The sequence below is a fragment of the Diaphorina citri genome, unplaced genomic scaffold (genome assembly GCF_000475195.1).
Source record: "Diaphorina citri unplaced genomic scaffold, Diaci psyllid genome assembly version 1.1 scaffold1496, whole genome shotgun sequence".
Lineage (NCBI taxonomy): Eukaryota > Metazoa > Arthropoda > Insecta > Hemiptera > Psyllidae > Diaphorina > Diaphorina citri.
Genome location: NW_007378922.1, coordinates 47,965 through 69,763, shown reverse-complemented (window position 1 = coordinate 69,763; position 21,799 = coordinate 47,965). Strand labels below are relative to the sequence as shown.

The 21,799-nt window shown below is 36.5% G+C and overlaps 1 protein-coding gene across 1 annotated transcript in view; it reads right to left on the bottom strand.

Moving 5' to 3' along the window:
• Nucleotides 1–21,799, bottom strand: part of LOC103516146 (cadherin-87A-like) — a gene marked incomplete at its 5' end in the record, with an annotated part of 47,670 nt that overhangs the window by 14,345 nt on the left and 11,526 nt on the right. Inside the window, 13 exons of the mRNA XM_026828627.1 lie at nt 6,162–6,264; nt 6,573–6,775; nt 7,135–8,425; nt 9,614–9,808; nt 13,249–13,406; nt 14,668–14,791; nt 15,163–15,387; nt 16,035–16,196; nt 16,654–16,742; nt 17,299–17,490; nt 17,551–17,655; nt 18,206–18,397; nt 18,720–18,843. Coding sequence (XP_026684428.1) covers nt 6,162–6,264; nt 6,573–6,775; nt 7,135–8,425; nt 9,614–9,808; nt 13,249–13,406; nt 14,668–14,791; nt 15,163–15,387; nt 16,035–16,196; nt 16,654–16,742; nt 17,299–17,490; nt 17,551–17,655; nt 18,206–18,397; nt 18,720–18,843 — 3,163 coding nt within the window. The remainder of the gene's footprint in view (nt 1–6,161; nt 6,265–6,572; nt 6,776–7,134; nt 8,426–9,613; nt 9,809–13,248; nt 13,407–14,667; nt 14,792–15,162; nt 15,388–16,034; nt 16,197–16,653; nt 16,743–17,298; nt 17,491–17,550; nt 17,656–18,205; nt 18,398–18,719; nt 18,844–21,799) is intronic.

Here is a 21,799-nt window from a genome sequence, read left to right as displayed (position 1 = left end):
ACTCCAGCAGTAGGCGACCACTATTAATCTCCATAAGAAATACACAGAGTGCAGAGACTGCGGGAGAGAAATGTTCCGCTCTCGACCAACATTTTGAGTTTCGTGTATGTTTTTAGTTTGATAACTATGCAGCTAATAGGGAGCGCGCAGCGCGACCGTATTTTCTACAAGGTTGGCCATGCATCAGGATGAACTAGCGGGATTCCGGAGCGAAGCGACGGAATTCAGCTAGTGAGGTCATAAAATTAATTTCATCCATTTCGGAACTCACTGTATCTATCCATTGTACTGATTGTTTATTGTTATTCCTTGTTTCAGAGTGTTGCTGCTCTCCCAGAAGACTGTAAGTATCAACATTTCTCCAAGATAAAAAAAAAAAAATGACTGACATTTAAAATGAATCAAACTTTATCTCTTCTGGTTTGCAATTTTTCACTGGCTTACATCTGTATTAATTTTTAAACCAAATCTAATTTTTGTCTGGTAGCGCGTCTGCCTTGTAAGCGCTAAGCCGCGAGTTCAATTCCCGATTTTATCCTGAAAGGATAATGTTCGTTCTCAGAACGGCTGGCTTTCTCCTATCCTGTATTCTTTCTCTCTCCGATTTCGAGACGTTATCAACCAAAGGCCGTCGACTATGTGTGAACATAGCTTTACAATAGATTTTTTTCCTCCTCCTGAAAAGTTAGTAACATGATTGTTAGGTGGTGTTGTATCATTTAAGCGACAAAACTTTGGAATATCTACAGCCCAACATCATCTCTGTGGTCTAGAGGTTCTAGTCCTAACCTGGGTTCTCAAAATAATAACCTGGGTTCTCAAAATAAGAACAGATATCAAAAGGATCAACGTAAGGTTCAATTAAATTATTTTTTATGTGGGACTTAAACATATTCCTGTTTAGACTTTTAATATTATTTGGTATGGTATTATACATTCTAATTCTAATTCTTTCTCTCTCCGATTTCGAGACGTTAAGAGAATTCCCGATTTTATCCTGAAAGGATAATGTTCGTTCTCAGAACGGCTGGCTTTCTCCTATCCTGTATTCTTTCTCTCTCCGATTTCGGGACGTTAAGACCTTAGCAGTTACAGTTCCCTCTATCAAACCTCTTAGAAAATAATCTCACCTCATACGTATTACGTAAATTTACATGGTGTTTTCCACTGAAAACAGAGAGATTTCGCATCCTGTTTTTTGGGGTATCGGGTCCGATGTTCGACGAGTTTTGGTTTCTGCGCATGACACACATTTTGGGGTTTTGAACACTGGGATCGGAATTACTGTTTTGGCTTGAACATCGGGATTTTCACATCCTGTTTTTTGGGGTATCGGGTCCGATGTTCGACGAGTTTTGGTTTCTGCGCATGACACACATTTTGGGGTTTTGAACACGGGGATCGGAATTACGATGTTTTGGCTTGAACATCGGGATTTTTTTTCGTAATTTCGTATTACAATGATGCAATTCCCATGTTGGAAACGTGCGTAAATTTAAATTCTTTTTTAATAGATCACGGTTATTTTACATTTTTGAAGGGGAAATTAATTTTGACTGAAATTTTTTGATGTAGGTAGGTATCTTAATTAATTCAGAAATTGATTAAAAACAAAAACATAGCAACAAACTTATTTTTTATGTAATGATTTTTTTTTTCTTTTCTTCGTTATTTGTTATGTTCTTTTTTTACCTATCGTTTTATTTGTACAAAAAAGAACGTAACAGATAAAGAACACGGTGGAATAATTAAATTGAGAAAACAAATAAATATTATTGAATTTCATTTCATATTACAGACCCAAAAGCCAGTTACCCACAAGGATACCAACAAAGTAGCTACGACACAACCACTGGCAAATACCGTACGTATACCTATTGAAATTAATTGTTTTCAATAATCATACAGTTGAAGATATGATTGTATGTAATTAGGTAAAAAATAAAAATAAGGAAAGTAAAAAATGTTCGATTCCAATATTGCTATGTGGAATAAAATTGTTTTTTAATAATCGTAAAAATTTAAAAATCAAAAACAGATAAAAAAAAATGTATTTTTATCAAGACAATTTCGATTAGGAGGTTTTTTAATAATCGTAAAAATTTAAAAATCAAAAACAGATAAAAATAAAATATATTTTTATCAAGACAATTTCGATTAGGAGGTTTTTACCTTTTTAATAATCGTAAAAATTTAAAAATCAAAAACAGATAAAAATAAAATATATTTTTATCAAGACAATTTCGATTAGGAGGTTTTTATTTTACTTTGGTGAGCTTTCTTTCGATGTCACTCAGGACATCATCTTCAGACCAAGATAGAAGTACTTCTATTCCTGCTGCGATAGAGTCAACATCTATCTTGGTCTAAAGATGATGTCCTGAGAGACATCGAAAGCTCGCTATGTGGAATGTGTTAGAAAAATGTTGATGAGGCACATAATACGGGACGGGCATGCTACGATACAGATTAAATGAGCCTAATGTAGCAATTGTTGATATCTACAAGGAAAAGAATGACAAATGTCACCTAATTGATAAACAGTGAAAAATGTTGATGAGGCACATAATACGGGACGGGCATGCTACGATACAGATTAAATGAGCCTAATGTAGCAATTGTTGATATCTACAATAAAAAGAATTAAAAATGTCACCTAATTGATAAACAAATTCGTAGGGTCTCTCTGTATCAGGGCAATACGTTAATTACAATGTAATCGTTTCTCTGTTTATCCAGCTGCACCAAGTAGCTACGACACAACCACTGGCAAATACCGTACGTATAACCATTGAAATTATTTGTTTTCAATAATCATACAGTTGAAGATATGATTGTGTGTAATTAGGTAAACAATAAAAATGAGGAAAGTAAAAAATGTTCGATTCCAATATTGCTATGTGGAATGTTGAGAAAAGTGTAGAATAATACGGGATACGTTAATTACAATGTAATCGTTTCTCTGTTTATCCAGCTGCACCAAGTAGCTACGACACAACCACTGGCAAATACCGTACGTATACCCATTGAAATTATTTGTTTTCAATAATCATACAGTTGAAGATATGATTGTATGTAATTAGGTAAAAAATAAAAATAAGGAAAGTAAAAAATGTTCGATTCCAATATTGCTATGTGGAATAAAATTGTTTTTCAATAATCGTAAAAATTTAAAAATCAAAAACAGATAAAAATAAAATATATTTTTATCAAGACAATTTCGATTAGGAGGTTTTTACTTTGGTGAGCTTTCTTTCGATGTCACTCAGGACATCATCTTCAGACCAAGATAGAAGTACTTCTATTCCTGCTGCGATAGAGTCAACATCTATCTTGGTCTAAAGATGATGTCCTGAGAGACATCGAAAGCTCGCTATGTGGAATGTGTTAGAAAAATGTTGATGAGGCACATAATACGGGACGGGCATGCTACGATACAGATTAAATGAGCCTAATGTAGCAATTGTTGATATCTACAAGAAGAAGAATGAAAAATGTCACCTAATTGATAAACAGTGTCGTAGGGTCTCTCTGTATCAGGGCAATACGTTAATTACAATGTAATCGTTTCTCTGTTTATCCAGCTGCACCAAGTAGCTACGACACAACCACTGGCAAATACCGTACGTATACCTATTGAAATTATTTGTTTTCAATAATCATACAGTTGAAGATATGATTGTGTGTAATTAGGTAAAAAATAAAAATGAGGAAGGTAAAAAATGTTCGATTCCAATATTGCTATGTGGAATGTTGAGAAAAATGTAGAATAATACGGGATAGGCATGTTTTAATTTTTAAAAAAAAAAAAAAAAAAAAAAAAAAAAAAAATGAAAAATGTCATCTGTTTTTATACAGTGTCGTAGGGTCTCTATGTATCAGGGCAGTACGTTAATTAAAATGTATTCGTTTTTCTCTTAATAGCTGCATACCCACAAGCCTACTCACCAAGCGGTTACGAGACCACCACTGGCAAATACTGTAAGTCATATTCTAATAATAATTAGTAATATTGAAATGTAAGTCATATAATAATCATCCTGGCACAAGCACTTGCTTTGACGGATGGGTTGGTAGGAACGATGGGGGTTTTAAACCCTTTGGGTGCTCTAATTAATATTTGGGCTCCTTCCATATCCAGTAAGTAAGCAATTCTAAGCTCAAAATTATAAAATTTTGTCGATAATAATTGATCAAAATTCCTTTTGAATTTGCCAATACAATACAATCGTGATGTTACATATCTAAATATTTATTACCTAAGTACCTACATCCGAACTGTGATTTTTGTGTTCGTTAAAATTACTGTAAATGGTTCGGGACATGGTTCTCTTCTCTAAGGTCCGGGGGTTCGATGATATCTAATTCGATGTGTCTGTTTGTGTTATTTATTTCAGAAGAAGTGCAAGCTATGTATGGGAATGTATCACCAGAGACACGCGGACCCTGTTTCTAATTGGTTCAAATTACATTCTGATTATTCAATATATTTATATACCAGTAGATTATGATGAAATAAATATTTAAGCTTAAACAAAATATATGATGACAAGTGTTTTTATTTGAATTACTATCGTACAGTCAAACTCTGGTATATACCAGTAGATTATGATGAAATAAATATTTAAGCTTAAACAAAATATATGATGACAAGTGTTTTTATTACTATCGTACAGTCAACCTTGTATAATTGGGAGGACAATTCAGATAGTTTAGAAAATGTTTGATGTTTTTTGGTACACTCCAGGTATATACCAGTAGATTATGATGAAATAAATATTTAAGCTTAAACAAAATATATGATGACAAGTGTTTTTATTACTATCGTACAGTCAAACCTTGTATAATTGGGAGGAAAAATCAGAGGGTTTAGAAAATGTTTGATGTTTTTTGGTACACTCCAGCCTCGTCAGGATAATTGAGTAGCTACTTTGATGGAAGTAGCGACCAGTGGGGGCATTACTAGAGTAAAAAGAAAATTATTAACTTGATAGAATTATGAGCAAACGGCTCTTTGTTATTCTCTCATAGGTACGTATTTAAAAAAAAAAATCACGGCTTCAGCACAAATAAACCATAATAATTAGGTTAGTGTGGTGTCTTTTTATACACACAGTATTGAAAATATGACCACCCAGTAACTAATCTGTTTCTTAGCAACCAGATCAACAATTGGGAAAATACTACACAGTTTGTTTCCATCATTTCTTTGGTAACTAATCTGTTTCTTAGCAACCAGATCAACAATTGGGAAAATACTACACAGTTTGTTTCCATCATTTCTTTGGTACATCTTCCTATTCCAAATACTATCGCTGTGTAGGCAGCGGCCGCACAGCTCGGCAGCGCTGCCGGGTCGCGCTGCCCGGCAGCTAGGATCGGAACGCCACCTTTAGTCTTTAATTTATAAATTCCCAGCCAGTAACTTCTGGACATTTACAAAGTCTCAGAATAGAAGTGGTTGGTAACCGGGGTATTCTGATTGGGTGACCATTTGGGCAATCGCGAGCTGCTGGTTTTCCCCAAACCCCACAAAGGATGGATGAGGTTAATGTAAGGAGGCGCTGGTTTTCCCCAACCCCACAAAGGATGGATGAGGTTAATGTAAGGAGGCGAGTAGCTTGTCACCAAATGGAGGATAAAACCCCCATCACTAAACACCTTGGAAGTTATACAATGACGGTAAACCCCAAAAAAGTTAAACTGTACAAAGCGTGATACTCACCTCTCTAACATATGGTTTTCATGTGATTTAAAATACTATTTTTGTAATAATTTGTTCGACTGGAAGTTTGTAATGGAAGTCGCGCGACCCGGCAGCTAGGATCGGAACGTCACCTTTATGGCGCGACCAGGCAGCTCGGCAGCGCTGCCGGGTCGCGCTGCCCGGCAGCTAGGATCGGAACGCCACCTTAAGAGGCAGAGCGAACCAAGTCCAATAAAAACTAAAAGAAAAACAAATAGTTTTGAGCTAAGTTTAGTCAAAGTTCAAATAGAGATAGCCATTTTGTTTTGGCTCTCATTTCAATACAACACTGAAGTGAACTTAGCAACTTTTTTTTCCATCTATGACCATTGACCATTGTCAGGGTAATATTACAAATACAACCACCTACATAATTATCTATCTATTAGATTAAGCATTAACAGAATAGACTTACCCCTATAGTATTGCGGTTGATCAAACTCAGGTGGATTATCATTTTCATCCTCCACCAGGATACGAACCAACACCACACTGTTGTCATCATCACTTGAGTTATTCTGAAAATTTCAATTCATAATATTAGACCACAAGAAAAATTAATAGTTAGATCACACGAGTCTGATGCAGCAGTTGTTTCATTGCTACGAAATAAAAACGGCGGTGAAACACTCATCTTTTAAACTAAAATAAAAATCTCTCTGGTGTTTTCGTGTTGATTCCTTTCCTGGTTAGCTGGGTTGATAGCGCATTTGCCTTGTAAGCGCAATCCCTCTTCAATTTCGGGACGATAAGCAATTACCGGTCCTTAGCAATTAGAAATCCCTCTATCAAAAATCTTGGGAAAAAAAAACACGAGTTCACCTACCTCGTTCTCTGCATAATTCTCATCACTAGACGCCTTGATGAATATCTCATACATAGCCTGGGTTTCTCTATCCATGTTGATCTGGTTATAGATGCTACCATCTCGTTTGTCCAATTGAAAGCTCCCGTTATCATTGCCAGATATGATGAAGTAGAAGATGATAGAGTTGTTACCTTCGTCCAAATCGATGGCTTGTACCTTGCCTGTAAGTAGAATACAATGGAGGAATTTGAATTGTGTTAAGCATAAATCCTTGTCACAAATGTCACCCCCGCTTAATAAACTACGCTAAAATTGAATGGTATGACGGTTCTATTAGACGTTTCTATCTGCTTACCAATACGGGAATGCAGAGGTACATTCTCCTTAGTAAAGAATATGACGGTTCTATTAGACGTTTCTATCTGCTTACCAATACGGGAATGCAGAGGTACATTCTCCTTAGTAAAGAATATGACGGTTCTATTAGACGTTTCTATCTGCTTACCAATACGGGAATGCAGAGGTACATTCTCCTTAGTAAAGAATATGACGGTTCTATTAGACGTTTCTATCTGCTTACCAATACGGGAATGCAGAGGTACATTCTCCTTAGTAAAGAATATGACGGTTCTATTAGACGTTTCTATCTGCTTACCAATACGGGAATGCAGAGGTACATTCTCCTTAGTAAAGAATATGACGGTTCTATTAGACGTTTCTATCTGCTTACCAATACGGGAATGCAGAGGTACATTCTCCTTAGTAAAGAATATGACGGTTCTATTAGACGTTTCTATCTGCTTACCAATACGGGAATGCAGAGGTACATTCTCCTTAGTAAAGAATATGACGGTTCTATTAGACGTTTCTATCTGCTTACCAATACGGGAATGCAGAGGTACATTCTCCTTAGTAAAGAATATGACGGTTCTATTAGACGTTTCTATCTGCTTACCAATACGGGAATGCAGAGGTACATTCTCCTTAGTAAAGAATATGACGGTTCTATTAGACGTTTCTATCTGCTTACCAATACGGGAATGCAGAGGTACATTCTCCTTAGTAAAGAATATGACGGTTCTATTAGACGTTTCTATCTGCTTACCAATACGGGAATGCAGAGGTACATTCTCCTTAGTAAAGAATATGACGGTTCTATTAGACGTTTCTATCTGCTTACCAATACGGGAATGCAGAGGTACATTCTCCTTAGTAAAGAATATGACGGTTCTATTAGACGTTTCTATCTGCTTACCAATACGGGAATGCAGAGGTACATTCTCCTTAGTAAAGAATATGACGGTTCTATTAGACGTTTCTATCTGCTTACCAATACGGGAATGCAGAGGTACATTCTCCTTAGTAAAGAATATGACGGTTCTATTAGACGTTTCTATCTGCTTACCAATACGGGAATGCAGAGGTACATTCTCCTTAGTAAAGAATATGACGGTTCTATTAGACGTTTCTATCTGCTTACCAATACGGGAATGCAGAGGTACATTCTCCTTAGTAAAGAATATGACGGTTCTATTAGACGTTTCTATCTGCTTACCAATACGGGAATGCAGAGGTACATTCTCCTTAGTAAAGAATATGACGGTTCTATTAGACGTTTCTATCTGCTTACCAATACGGGAATGCAGAGGTACATTCTCCTTAGTAAAGAATATGACGGTTCTATTAGACGTTTCTATCTGCTTACCAATACGGGAATGCAGAGGTACATTCTCCTTAGTAAAGAATATGATGGTTCTATTAGACGTTTCGAACACAGGTTGATGATCATCTTCATCCTCTATGTATATTAGAAGTGGCTGCATAGATTCCAGATGCATAGGAGAGCCGTGATCTCTTGCTACTAGATATACCTGAAAGATAATTATTACAGCTCTTACACTTATTCAGGGCTATAAAAATGAGGATCTAAGGATTTTTTTCTTTCTTTTCTACTACTTCTAGATCTTGAGATATATTGATTTGAAAAGGACCGCTATATTTATAAACTTTCAACATTTTTGATGTCAAGAGAGAGGGTGATAAAAATATCGCCTATTAGTCAGCTCCCATGGCGTAGTGGTCACTGCGCTCGCCTTGCACGCGGGAGACCCGGGTTCATGCAAATGAATGATTGATGACTGGCTGTTGAGGGGGGTCCCACTCAGCCTCGTGAGGAAAATGAGTAGCTATGACATATAAATGCGCATAGCGACCGGTGCCAGCATGGTAGGTAAACTTTGTTAGGATTATTAGATATTGGGAAAATCCTACAATGCTGCAGTGAGCACCAAAGTTGTGACATAATAACACAAAGAAACTGCATTTACATTACATTACAAATATCGCCTATTCAACAACAACAATGACCAATTGACCACATGTAAGCGCTACAACAATGACCACATGTAAGCGCTACAACAATGACCACATGTAAGCGCTAGGTCGCGGGGTCAATTCCCGCCCGGGGCAAACTTTATGCCAACCAAATAAGGAACGGCTATCCTGTTTTCCTTCTCTCTTTGATTTCGAAACGATAAGATCTCCGTTGTTACAATTCCTACTATCAGACCTCTTTTTAAAAAGTTTAGGTTTACCTAGTAGCCTCCGTGGCCGAGTGGGCATCACACTAAGCTTGCGCTCCAGAGGTCCCAGGTTGGATTCCCGGCTGAATCGAAGTTTACCATAAATATTCATGAGTCTGGCTAGGGGACGTTAAACAGAGAGAAGACTAGCGTCTGGCTGTGGGACTATAAACAGGGAGGAGAACAGCTAACCCTGACCAGCCTAGCAAGCTGGCAGTTCCTCAAAGGGTTCTCTCTGCTTTTAAAGACCAAGCACAAGTCCTCACGATGGTTGACTGCGGTTCAGGACGAGCCAGCCAATTTAACATGGCTAGAGCTAGAGACCGTCACCCCGGTGTATAGCAGATACAAAAAGACATCTTTTCTTTACTCTGCTATCGCCATTCGGCGAAAGCTAAAGCCGCTACAACAACAACAACAACAACAACAACAACAACAACAACATAAATATTCATGATTTGATTTGTCTAAAGTTACCTGGTAGCTACTCTTCTCCTCTCTATCCAGCATAGCCCGTGTGGTAATGGCACCTGAATCAGGATCTATACTAAACTGCGCTGTATGTTGTACTTGAGATCCATTCACGTTGAAATGATAAGTAACCCTTCCATTCTCTCCGGAGTCTCCATCTTCTGCCTTCACCTTGGTTACCAGATGACCAATGGGAGAGTTCTGGGGACGAAATGGGACGTGAGACAAACAAGGGTTAAAATAATATTGAAACTCTTCCCAGACGCAAAATTCCACCTTAACCCAAAAAAAACAAAAAAAAAAAAAAAAAAAAAAAAAAAAAAAAGATCAACCTGAACCAAAATTCAAATTTTACAAGAAACCAAAAGACATAACTCAAGAAGTAAACAATGTGAAATTCCTGGTACTTAGTACAAATCAATACGCCACATCAAATTAGAATCAGAACACACAAAAAGAAAATCACAAAGAAATTGAAAGAAGATTCAAAATCCAAGTACAAATTACAAATATCAAAATGATTCACTCCAAAAGAAACAAAACATCACACACAAAAAATCCGCTACAAGAAATCTATGTAAATTGGAAACTCCAAGTATCACTCCCACATTCCTTACTGCAAGAGAAGAAATCAGAATTCCCAAATACTTCACACAAAAGAAAGGTACCTAGTCCACAACAAGAAATCAAATTTCTGAAGACATACTAAACTACGCAAAAAACAATGAAAATTAGTTGAGATATCCCCAGAAAATCAAAATTTCACAACATGGATAGTCAAAACTCCAAGTATTACCACAAGAAGACACAAAGTATCACTCCAACGTTCCTCACTTCATAACAAGAAAAATTCCAAAAGACAACACACATGGGAAAATCCAAAAGAAGAGGTCAAAACTGAAGATATAGATAATCAAAATTCCACATAATATTTTAAACTCCAAGCATAACAACAACTATCAAAATTTAAGCCAACTCTTCAAAAAATTATTCACTTCAAAAAGAGAAAAACAACACACAGGATACAAAAAATCAAAATTGTTATGTGTTGAAAAACCATCAAGAATTCTACATTATAGAAATCCAAATTCGGGAAGACTTACCAGAACAACCGAAATTTTTCAATGCAAAGACAATTTAACATAGAAATCACACAACAAATTAAAATTCATGAAGACTTCAAAAGAAAATCAAAACTCCACTGAGAGAAAACTCAAATATTATTTCACGAACTCCAAATTAAAAATCTCCACATGAAATTATCAGAGCTATCACAAGTCCTCACTCAAAAGACATCATACCAAAGAAATCAAAATCCCCGAAGACGTCAAAAAAAGTCTAAATATTATTGCGTGAAAACTTCCCAAATTCCACAGACTAAAACACATTCCACATGAAATTACCAGAACTCTCAAAATACATCACACCAAAAAAGAAATCAAAATTTGCGAAGACGTCGAAAGAAAATCAAAATTGTTCTGTGAGAGAAAAATCATCAAAATTCATTGAAGATTTAAGAAAGAATCAAAATGTTGCATCAAAGAAAACCCCCTAATTCTCCGATGTGAAAAGCCATCAAAATTAAAAAGAAAATCAAAGAAAGAAGAAGAAAGATGTATGAAGAAAAGATGTAAAATCTACATCAAAGAAATCAAAAATGAAACCAAAGTTCCTTGAATGAACCGTCAAAATTCAAGAAATATCCAAAAATAAGAAGCAATCAAATATCCACACAGTGAAAATTAATCCACAGAGTCAAAACTAAATGTATCAAAAGAAGAACGTCCAAATTCAAGAAGCTGTAAAAATTCCACGAAGTCAAAAGCATCCAAATTCAAGAAAAAAGCAAAATTGATCCAAAATTCCACGGAGTCAAAAGCATCCAAATTCAAGAATAATCAAAATTGGTCCAAAATTCTCCGGAGTAATTATCCAAATTCAAGAAAAATCAAAATTGATCCAAAATTCCAAGAAGTCAAAAGCATCCAAATTCAAGAAAAAATCAAAATTGTTCCAAAATTCCACGGAGTCAAAAGCATCCAAATTCAAGAATAATCAAAATTGGTCCAAAATTCCCCGGAGTAATTATCCAAATTCAAGAAAAATCAAAATTGATCCAAAATTCCACGGAGTCAAAAGCATCCAAATTCAAGAAAAATCAAAATTGATCCAAAATTCTAAGAAGTCAAAAGCATCCAAATTCAAGAAAAAAGCAAAATTGATCCAAAATTCCACGAAGTCAAAAGCATCCAAATTCAAGAAAAAAATCAAAATTGATCCAAAATTCTAAGAAGTCAAAAGCATCCAAATTCAAGAAAAAATCAAAATTGATCCAAAATTCCAAGAAGTCAAAAGCATCCAAATTCAAGAAAAAATCAAAATTGATCCAAAATTCCACAGAGTCCAAAGCATCCAAAGTCAAGAGAATATCAAAATGAATCCAAATTTTTACGGACTAAAAAAAATCATCAAAATTCAAGAAGCTGTAAAAATTCCACGAAGTCAAAAGCATCCAAATTCAAGAAAAAAGCAAAATTGATCCAAAATTCCACGAAGTCAAAAGCATCCAAATTCAAGAAAAAATCAAAATTGATCCAAAATTCTAAGAAGTCAAAAGCATCCAAATTCAAGAAAAAATCAAAATTGATCCAAAATTCCACGGAGTCGAAAGCATCCAAATTCAAGAAAAAATCAAAATTGATCCAAAATTCCAAGAAGTCAAAAGCATCCAAATTCAAGAAAAAATCAAAATTGATCCAAAATTCCACAGAAGTCAAGAGAATATCAAAATGAACTTTATCCCAAACAGATGAGGTTGGAAAGTAGCGCGCCCGTGTTGGAAGGTCGCAGGTTAGATTCTCGCCCAGGGCGTTCGTTCTTGAAATGACTGGCTTTTACCTTTCCTCTCTTTCTCCTCTCTTCGATTTTGGGACGATAGGAGCTCTCACTTTGTTGTTATAAATCCCTCTAACCTCTGTTGTTCAATTTCCTTTAACAAATCTCTTTTTTTTACCTTCAGTAAGGTTCCTTAAAAAACGTACATATTTTAGGAAGTCAAAAGCATCCAAATTCAAGAAAAAAGCAAAATTGATCCAAAATTCCACGAAGTCAAAAGCATCCAAATTCAAGAGAAAATCAAAATCCAAAATGTAACAGACTAAGAAATAATCAAAATTCAAGAAGCTATCGAAATTCCGCGGAAACAAAAGCATCCAAAATCAAGAAAGAAAATGAAAACTGAACCAAAATTCCACGGACGAAATAAACGAAATTCAAGAAGAAATCAAAATTGTGAAGTCTCAAAAGTATCCATACAAGAAGGCAAAAATGAAAATTTAAGAAAAAGCATCAAAAAATCCAAAAAGAAAGTCCAAAAATTATTATTAAGTTTATAGGAAACAAAAAAATAAATTCAAAATTAAAAGTAATAACCGTGTTTTCATTTTATTTCCTGAAATCCCCCTTCTTCTTCCTACTTAAATAGGGTCGACATTTCTTGTCAGTCTCTTCCAGGCAGCCCTATCAGGATAATGTGTATTCAGTAGAGCTGAGGAATGCAGCCGCACTTCTACTCTCAGTAAGTTATTGCCGAGGTAAGTTATTGCCGAGGGCAATCTCTACCATTCAACCTCGTGTCTTACCTGACTAAACACAGGAGTATTGTCATTTATATTGATGAGTTGTACATAGACATTGGCTGCTGTAGATAGCTGAGGTATACCGGAGTCATAAGCTACTAGAGTAAAGTTGACACTTTGAATTGTTTCGTAGTCTAATCGAGATTGTATGAATACTTCGCCTGAAATATAAAGCATAAAACATAGAAATTAGAAACTGTTAGATTAACTCACTCAAACTGCTTTTCCTGTAAAAATATTGGACTTTTCGAAGTTCTAATGATTGATTAACAAATCTAATCGTCCCGAAATCGAATAGAAGAGAAGAAATCTAGTCGTTTCGAAAGCGAACCTTATCTGTTTAGGATAAAATCCGCCCAGGCAAATTTTTGTCGATGGTGGGATTCGAACCCGGGACCTTCTGCATGGCAAGCAAGCGCGTTACCACTGGACCAACCGTGCCCCCCTAATTTAGTTTGAAAAGCTGTTAGTTTTACCGCTTTTCATGAAACTTGACAAACATGTTCAAAGAAAAAATGGTGATTAAATTTTGGCCCACTTGGCGTCTGCACGATAGAAGGACTCTTTAGAAGAAATCCATTCCTTCACCTAAATTTCTGAACGGTTTGTCTAATTTTCACGGAATTTCGCAATTTTAACATTTAAATTAAAGGTTAGGATAGGACCAAAAATATTTTATAGATATCCACCTACCCATTTGTACATCTTCAGGAATATTAACATTGTAAATCTCATGCTCAAACGTAGGTTGATTATTGTTCACGTCTATAACTTGAATGGTGACTGGCACTTTACTAACAAACATCCCGTCCGTAGCCTGCAAAACATAACCAAATACAAAGAGATAACACATGTATAGCAGAAGAAATTCGACGGAAAAAAAGTACTTATAAAAAGGCCCATAGATCTTTGAGATTAAAGTGATAGAACAGTTGAAAGAAACAATTTCTTTCAGGTACGACCCCATGTACAAAACATAACCAAATACAAAGAGATAACACATGTATAGCAGAAGAAATTCGACGAAAAAAAGTACTTATAAAAAGGCCCATAGATCTTTGAGATTAAAGTGATAGAACAGTTGAAAGAAACTATTTCTTTCAGGTACGAACCCCTGTAGTTTCTCCGTTATCCCCAACCCTTTAGTTGCTCTGTTTAATTAGACTTTTCGAAGTTCTAATGATTGATTAACAAATCTAATCGTCCCGAAATCGAATAGAAGAGAAGAAATCTAGTCGTTTCGAAAGTGAACCTTATCTGGTTTAGGATAAAATCCGTCCTGAGCGGGAATTGAACCCGCGACCTAGCGCTTATAAGTCAGGCGAGCTACCTTCCAAGCTAACTAGGTTGGCACGTAATTTCAAGTCTTTTTTTCTGGGTTTAAAATATCGAACGCGGGTCTTGAAGCCACAAGTCCCTTACCTGTGATGTTATTGACACTGAACAGATCTCCATCTTGTTCTAACACATACAATGCTATACTGGAGTCTTTGTCTAGAGCTGTAAACTTGCCTAGGAGACTTCCTATTGGTTGTTCTTCCTCAACCTGAAATGCATAGGGTGATATAGAACTTGAAGTAAAATAGCAGTTATGAGTTAGTGTGGAGGACTTGGATGTTTCCAGTCCTATTGAAGTCGTAAAACTTAGATGTGAAATGTTATGTTCCGAGGTACCTATAGTATTTGGTCAGGGGCGGATACGATGGTACTTTTTTGGAAATTTATTCCAAACTTTGTTTTTTTAAACCACAGAGAAACCCCTGTTAAACAATAAAGGAAACAACATGCAGATTAGTTTCTAAAACAGTACGGGAGGGAGGGGGAGGGGTCTCTTCTTTTTCTTCACCTTTTCCCGTATATACAGGGTCGGAGTTAGCTAACAAAAAGTCTTTATTCTTCAATATTCGTATCTCTTACCTCGAGTAGATAGTTAGGTTCATCCCGTGTCCAGGGTGGTTCAAACTCGGGCGGTATATCATTAACATCAATAATAGATATGATGAGAGTACCCATGCCTTGTTGTAACATAGGTGCTGTGTTATCTGTCACTACTATGCTTAGCTTAACACTGACCGCTATGTCACGGGATAGGGGTTTGGCTACTGACACCCAGCCTGACTTGGGGTCTACTGAGAATAAGTCCTGAGGGGAAGAGAAGAGAGTTTGTGAGTACATTGTGCAGACAAAAATTGACTGGTGTTATCTGTCACTACTATGCTTAGCTTAACACTGACCGCTATGTCACGGGATAGGGGTTTGGCTACTGACACCCAGCCTGACTTGGCGTCTACAGAGAACAAGTCCTGAGGGGAAGAGAAGAGAGTATGTGAGTACATTGTGCAGACAAAAATTGACTGGGAATAGATTAGTTGCGCTTACTTGGGTGATGTGTCAAAGTCATAGAGCAGGAAAAATGAGGACCAACGGAATTTTTCTTATCTGCTTAGGATAAAATCCGCCCCGGGTGGTAATCGAACCCGCGACCTAGCGCTTACAAGGCAGACGCGCTATCCTCCAATCTAACTCGGCTGGTTTGTGTGTCAAAGTCATAGAGCAGGAAAAATGAGGACCAACGGAATTTTTCTTTTTCTTTTACGACTTCTAGATACCGAGATAAATCGATTAAAAAAATACCGGTAAATCGTTAAGTTTAACGTCACGGCATACGCTCCCGTACGCGATGACGTCATAATTCATGAGTCCCGCTTCGTTTGTTTGTGCGCAATTGCGCATGCGTTTCTGCGCATTTCGACGTGAAATCTGACGTGAAAACAGTGTCGTGTGTTTACCTTGTACTCCTCACTCATCACCTCGTTCCCACTCATATCCACAGCACTACTCGCGTCTCCCCAGCTATAACTCAATGCCTCCGGGTCTGATATGTCCATATCTCTAGCCACTAGCTTGTGTATGACAGTGCCCACTGGTACGTTCTCTAGGACCTCTGCACGAAAAATTGAATTTTCGACCTTTTAAAGTTACTTTTTCGGAGTTTTGACCTCAGATTCGGATTTTTCACAACTTTTTACGTAGGAATCGGCCTTTTAATAATAATATTTTCCAAATTGCAACTCCTCCATTGCTCTCTTTGCTTTGAGAAAGCTTTGGCAGAATAAAAAAAGTTGAAGTTCTGTATAATATCTATACTTTTTGGTTCTCTTTTTCAAGTAGAACAAAAAAGTTTCTTCTCTTTCTAAAAGATTTGATAGAGAAAATTGTAACGGCTAAGGTCTTGTCGTCCCGAAAACGGAGAGAGAAAAAGGACAGGATAGCAGAAAGCCAGCCGTTCCGAGAACGAACCTTATCTGCTTAGGATAAAGTCCGCCCAAGCGAGAATCAAACCCAAGATCTAACGCTTACAAGGCAGACGCGCTACCTTCCAAGCTAACTAGGCTGGTTTTCTGCACGCTGAGTAGTGGGGGTGAAATAGGGCTCCTTATCATTGACATTAGTGATGGCTATGTTCACAGTGGTGGAGCCAGTCAGAGAAGGGGTACCTGGAATAATAATAATTAATAATGCTTATTTATACTGCTCGCATAGGACTGAAAAGTCCCTTTACTTCAGCAGTAGGCTACCACTATTACTGTGGTTAAATTCTCAAATTATTTTGAGGATAAAATTCCATACCTTGGCTGGGATAGAACCCACGCCCTCCTGTTTAACAGGCGAGCGTCTTGACCACTACGCCACCGAGGCAGGTGGTAGAAGTAGAACATCAAATCAAATAGAAGGTAAGTAGAATTGTAGATAGATACAGTGTGAAAACAGAGGTAGATTCTTCCCGGTTTAATAAATTCTCTCTCTCTCACCAAACTTAGTAAATCAGGATTCTGAACGTTGTACTCTCAAACATTTGCAACTGGGTCAATTTTTCAGGATATTAGAGATTAAATGACGAACTTTTTAATGCTAGATTAGACAATCTAATTGGTTGATTTCAATTTTTTGGCAAATCAAATTGCTTAATCCAAGAATAAAAATTTAATTCGATCTTTGAGAGTAGCCCTGACCATTATGTATTTGCTTTAGCTTTTGGCTTTAGTTACCTACCTGCATCTACAGCTATCACATGTAGCGTATACTTGTCACGCTTGTCATAATCTAGCTTGGAGCTTGCATACAAAACACCTGTTGTATTGTTAATGTTGAAATCGTTATTGGAGCCTTTCTCAATTCGATAGGATAATTCAGCGTTAATTCCTTCATCATTATCATGAGCAGATAGTTTAAGCAGACTGGCACCTGGAATACAGAAATTATTCAACCATTATAGAATGAACGATGTGAGTGTTGAGTTTTAACTCCTCTTTTCTGCACGCTGAGTAGTGGGGGTGAAATAGGGCTCCTTATCATTGACATTAGTGATGGCTATGTTCACAGTGGTGGAGCCAGTCAGAGGGGGGGTACCTGGAATAATAATAATTAATAGTGCTTATTTATACTGCTCGTATAGGACTGAAAAGTCCCTTTACTCCAGCAGTAGGCTACCACTATTACTGTGGTTAATTTCTCAAATTATTTTGAGGATAAAATTACCTTGGCTGGGATAGAACCCACGCCCTCCTGTTTAACAGGCAAGCGTCTTGACCACTACGCCACCGAAACAGGTGGTAGAAGTAGAACATCAAATCAAATAGAAGGTATGTAGAATTGTAGATAGGTACAGTGTGAAAACAGAGGTAGATTCTTCCCGGTTTAATAAATTCTCTCTCTCACCAAACCCAGTAAATCGGGACTCTGAACGTTGTACTCTCAAACATTTGCAACTGGGTCAATTTTTCAGGATATTAGAGATTAAATGACGAACTTTTTAATGCTAGATTAGACAATCTAATTGGTTGATTTCAACTTTTTGGCAAATCTAATTGCTTAATCCAAGAATAAAAGTTTAATTCGATCTTTGAGAGTAGCCCCGACCATTATGTATTTGCTTTAGCTTTTGGCTTTAGTTACCTACCTGCATCTACAGCTATCACATGTAGCGTATACTTGTCACGCTTGTCATAATCTAGCTTGGAGCTTGCATACAAAACACCTGTTGTATTGTTAATGTTGAAATCGTTATTGGAGCCTTTCTCAATTCTATAGGATAATTCAGCGTTAATTCCTTCATCATTATCATGAGCAGATAGTTTAAGCAAACTGGCACCTGGAATACAGAAATTATTCAACGATTATAGAATGAACGATGTGAGTGTTGAGTTTTAACACCTCTTTCTAATTTAGTTTGAAAAGCTGTCTGTTAGTTTTACCGCTTTTCATGAAACTTGACAAACATGTTCAAAGAAAAAAAATGGTGATTAAATTTTGGCCCACTTGGTACCTGCACGATAGAAGGACCCTTTATAAGAAATCCATTCTTTCACCTAAATTTCTGAACGGTTTGTCTAATTTTCACGGAATTTCGCAATTTTAACATTTAAATTAAAGGTTAGGATAGGACCAAAAATATTTTATAGATATCCACCTACCCATTTGTACATCTTCAGGAATGTTAACATTGTAAATCTCATGCTCAAACGTAGGTTGATTATTGTTCACGTCTATAACTTGAATGGTGACTGGCACTTTACTAACAAACATCCCGTCCGTAGCCTGCAAAACATAACCAAATACAAAGAGATAACACATGTATAGCAGAAGAAATTCGACGGAAAAAAAGTACTTATAAAAAGGCCCATAGATCTTTGAGATTAAAGTGATAGAACAGTTGAAAGAAACAATTTCTTTCAGGTACGACCCCATGTATTTTCTCCGTTAGCCCCAACCCTTTAGTTGCTCTGATAAAGTTTGTTTATTTATCTGTTCGACTGTTTCACATTTTTTTTTTTTTTTTTTTTTTTAACAAAATACTTTGTTTTATTTGTACACAAAGAACATTACAATTGATAAACAAAGAAAAACAATGTTGAAAAGCATTTGAATTTGTTAGATTATTTGAAATAACAATTGAATTAGTGTGGGAATCCAGATTGTTTTGATTACCATATTGATTACCATGAAATCTTTTAAATACCCACACCATTTCAATTCGTATTCAACAAAAATACCTAATTAAATAAAGGCAAAGTTAGCGAAATTTTCAATCATCACCATTTTCTCTTTCCAAGAGGTTTGATAGAGGGACTTATAACTGCTAGGGACTTATCGTCCTGAAATCGAAGAGAGAAGGAAGACAGGATAGGATAAAGCCAGCCGTTCCGAGAACGAATTTTACCCGTTCAGGATATTAAAATCAGTTTAATAGAAATAGGGGAAGTCCACCTTGCAATAATTAGGGTAAACAACTTTCTTGTTCATAGGATCTTTAGGCGAAAGTGTAATACCAAAAATTTGAGAACTCGAGAGTTCAGGGGAGAACATTTGGCGGCGGAAAAACCGCCAGAAAACGGCCGAAATTTCGCACTTTTGTCAGTTTTTTGCTTATAACTCCTAAACCGTGCGTTCCATGCAATGTTTATGGGTATTTAAAGTACACATTTATTTTATTTTTTTTTTTTTTATAGTTGAACAATTTTCCTAGTCAGGATTATCAGGCATACTAAGGCGAGTGGCGAGTGTGGAACTGGGAAGGTAGGTAGGTACCTAGTTATACTTGTCTATGCCAATCCATGAAGAGCATGGATGATGGAAATTAGTACCCTACACGCCTTACACTTGAATTTAGACCACGCTACGCCACTGGCCATAACATAATAAATTAAAAGAAATAACAATAAAGAAGAAGAAAGAAATATGTAAGTAACTGAAAAAAGAATAGGGGAAAATAGAGAAGGAAAAGATGGCAAAAAATAGAAAAAGAATGAGTAACATAACTTTAGATAAACAGAGGCATCCATCAAGATGTTTAAAATAGTTTGTCTTATTTTCATAAAATTGGCACAAAAATTATTATTATTACCGGAGTCATTATCCAAATTCAAGAAAAATCAAAATTGATCCAAAATTCCGAGTCAAAAGCATCCAAATTCAAGAAAAAATCAAAATTAATCCAAATTTTTACGGACTAAAAAAAAATCAAAATTCAAGAAGCTGTAAAAATTCCACGAAGTCAAAAGCATCCAAATTCAAGAAAAAAATCAAAATTGATCCAAATTTTTACGGACGAAATAAACGAAATTCGAGAAGAAATCAAAATTGTGAAGTCTCGAATGTATCCATACAAGATGGCGAAAATGAAAATTTAAGAAAAAGCATCAAAAAATCCAAAAAGAAAGTCCAAAAATTATTATTAATGTAGAAGTTTATAGGAAACAAAAAATAAATTCAAAATTAAAAGTAATAACTGTGTTTTCATTTTATTTATTTTCTGAAATCCCTCTTCTCCTTCCTACTTAAATAGGGTCGTCATTTCTTATCAGCCCCTTCCAGGCAACCCTATCAGGATAATGTGCCAGCTATTCAGTAGAGCTGAGGAATGCAGCCGCACTTCTATTCTCAGTATGTTATTGCCGAGGGCAATCTCTACCATTCAATCTTGTTGCTTACCTGACTAAACACAGGAGTATTGTCATTTATATTGATGAGTTGTACATAGACATTGGCTGCAGTAGAGCTGAGGAATTCAGCGGCCCTTCTATTCTCAGTAAAATTATTGCCTAGTGCAGTCTCTACCATTCAACCTCGTGTCTTACCTGACTAAACACAGGACTATTGTCATTTATATTGATGAGTTGTACATAGACATTGGCTGCAGTAGAGCTGAGGAATTCAGCGGCCCTTCTATTCTCAGTAAAATTATTGCCTAGTGCAGTCTCTACCATTCAACCTCGTGTCTTACCTGACTAAACACAGGACTATTGTCATTTATATTGATGAGTTGTACATAGACATTGGCTGCAGTAGAGCTGAGGAATTCAGCGGCCCTTCTATTCTCAGTAAAATTATTGCCTAGTGCAGTCTCTACCATTCAACCTCGTGTCTTACCTGACTAAACACAGGACTATTGTCATTTATATTGATGAGTTGTACATAGACATTGGCTGCAGTAGAGCTGAGGAATTCAGCGGCCCTTCTATTCTCAGTAAAATTATTGCCTAGTGCAGTCTCTACCATTCAACCTCGTGTCTTACCTGACTAAACACAGGACTATTGTCATTTATATTGATGAGTTGTACATAGACATTGGCTGCAGTAGAGCTGAGGAATTCAGCGGCCCTTCTATTCTCAGTAAAATTATTGCCTAGTGCAGTCTCTACCATTCAACCTCGTGTCTTACCTGACTAAACACAGGACTATTGTCATTTATATTGATGAGTTGTACATAGACATTGGCTGCAGTAGAGCTGAGGAATTCAGCGGCCCTTCTATTCTCAGTAAAATTATTGCCTAGTGCAGTCTCTACCATTCAACCTCGTGTCTTACCTGACTAAACACAGGACTATTGTCATTTATATTGATGAGTTGTACATAGACATTGGCTGCAGTAGAGCTGAGGAATTCAGCGGCCCTTCTATTCTCAGTAAAATTATTGCCTAGTGCAGTCTCTACCATTCAACCTCGTGTCTTACCTGACTAAACACAGGACTATTGTCATTTATATTGATGAGTT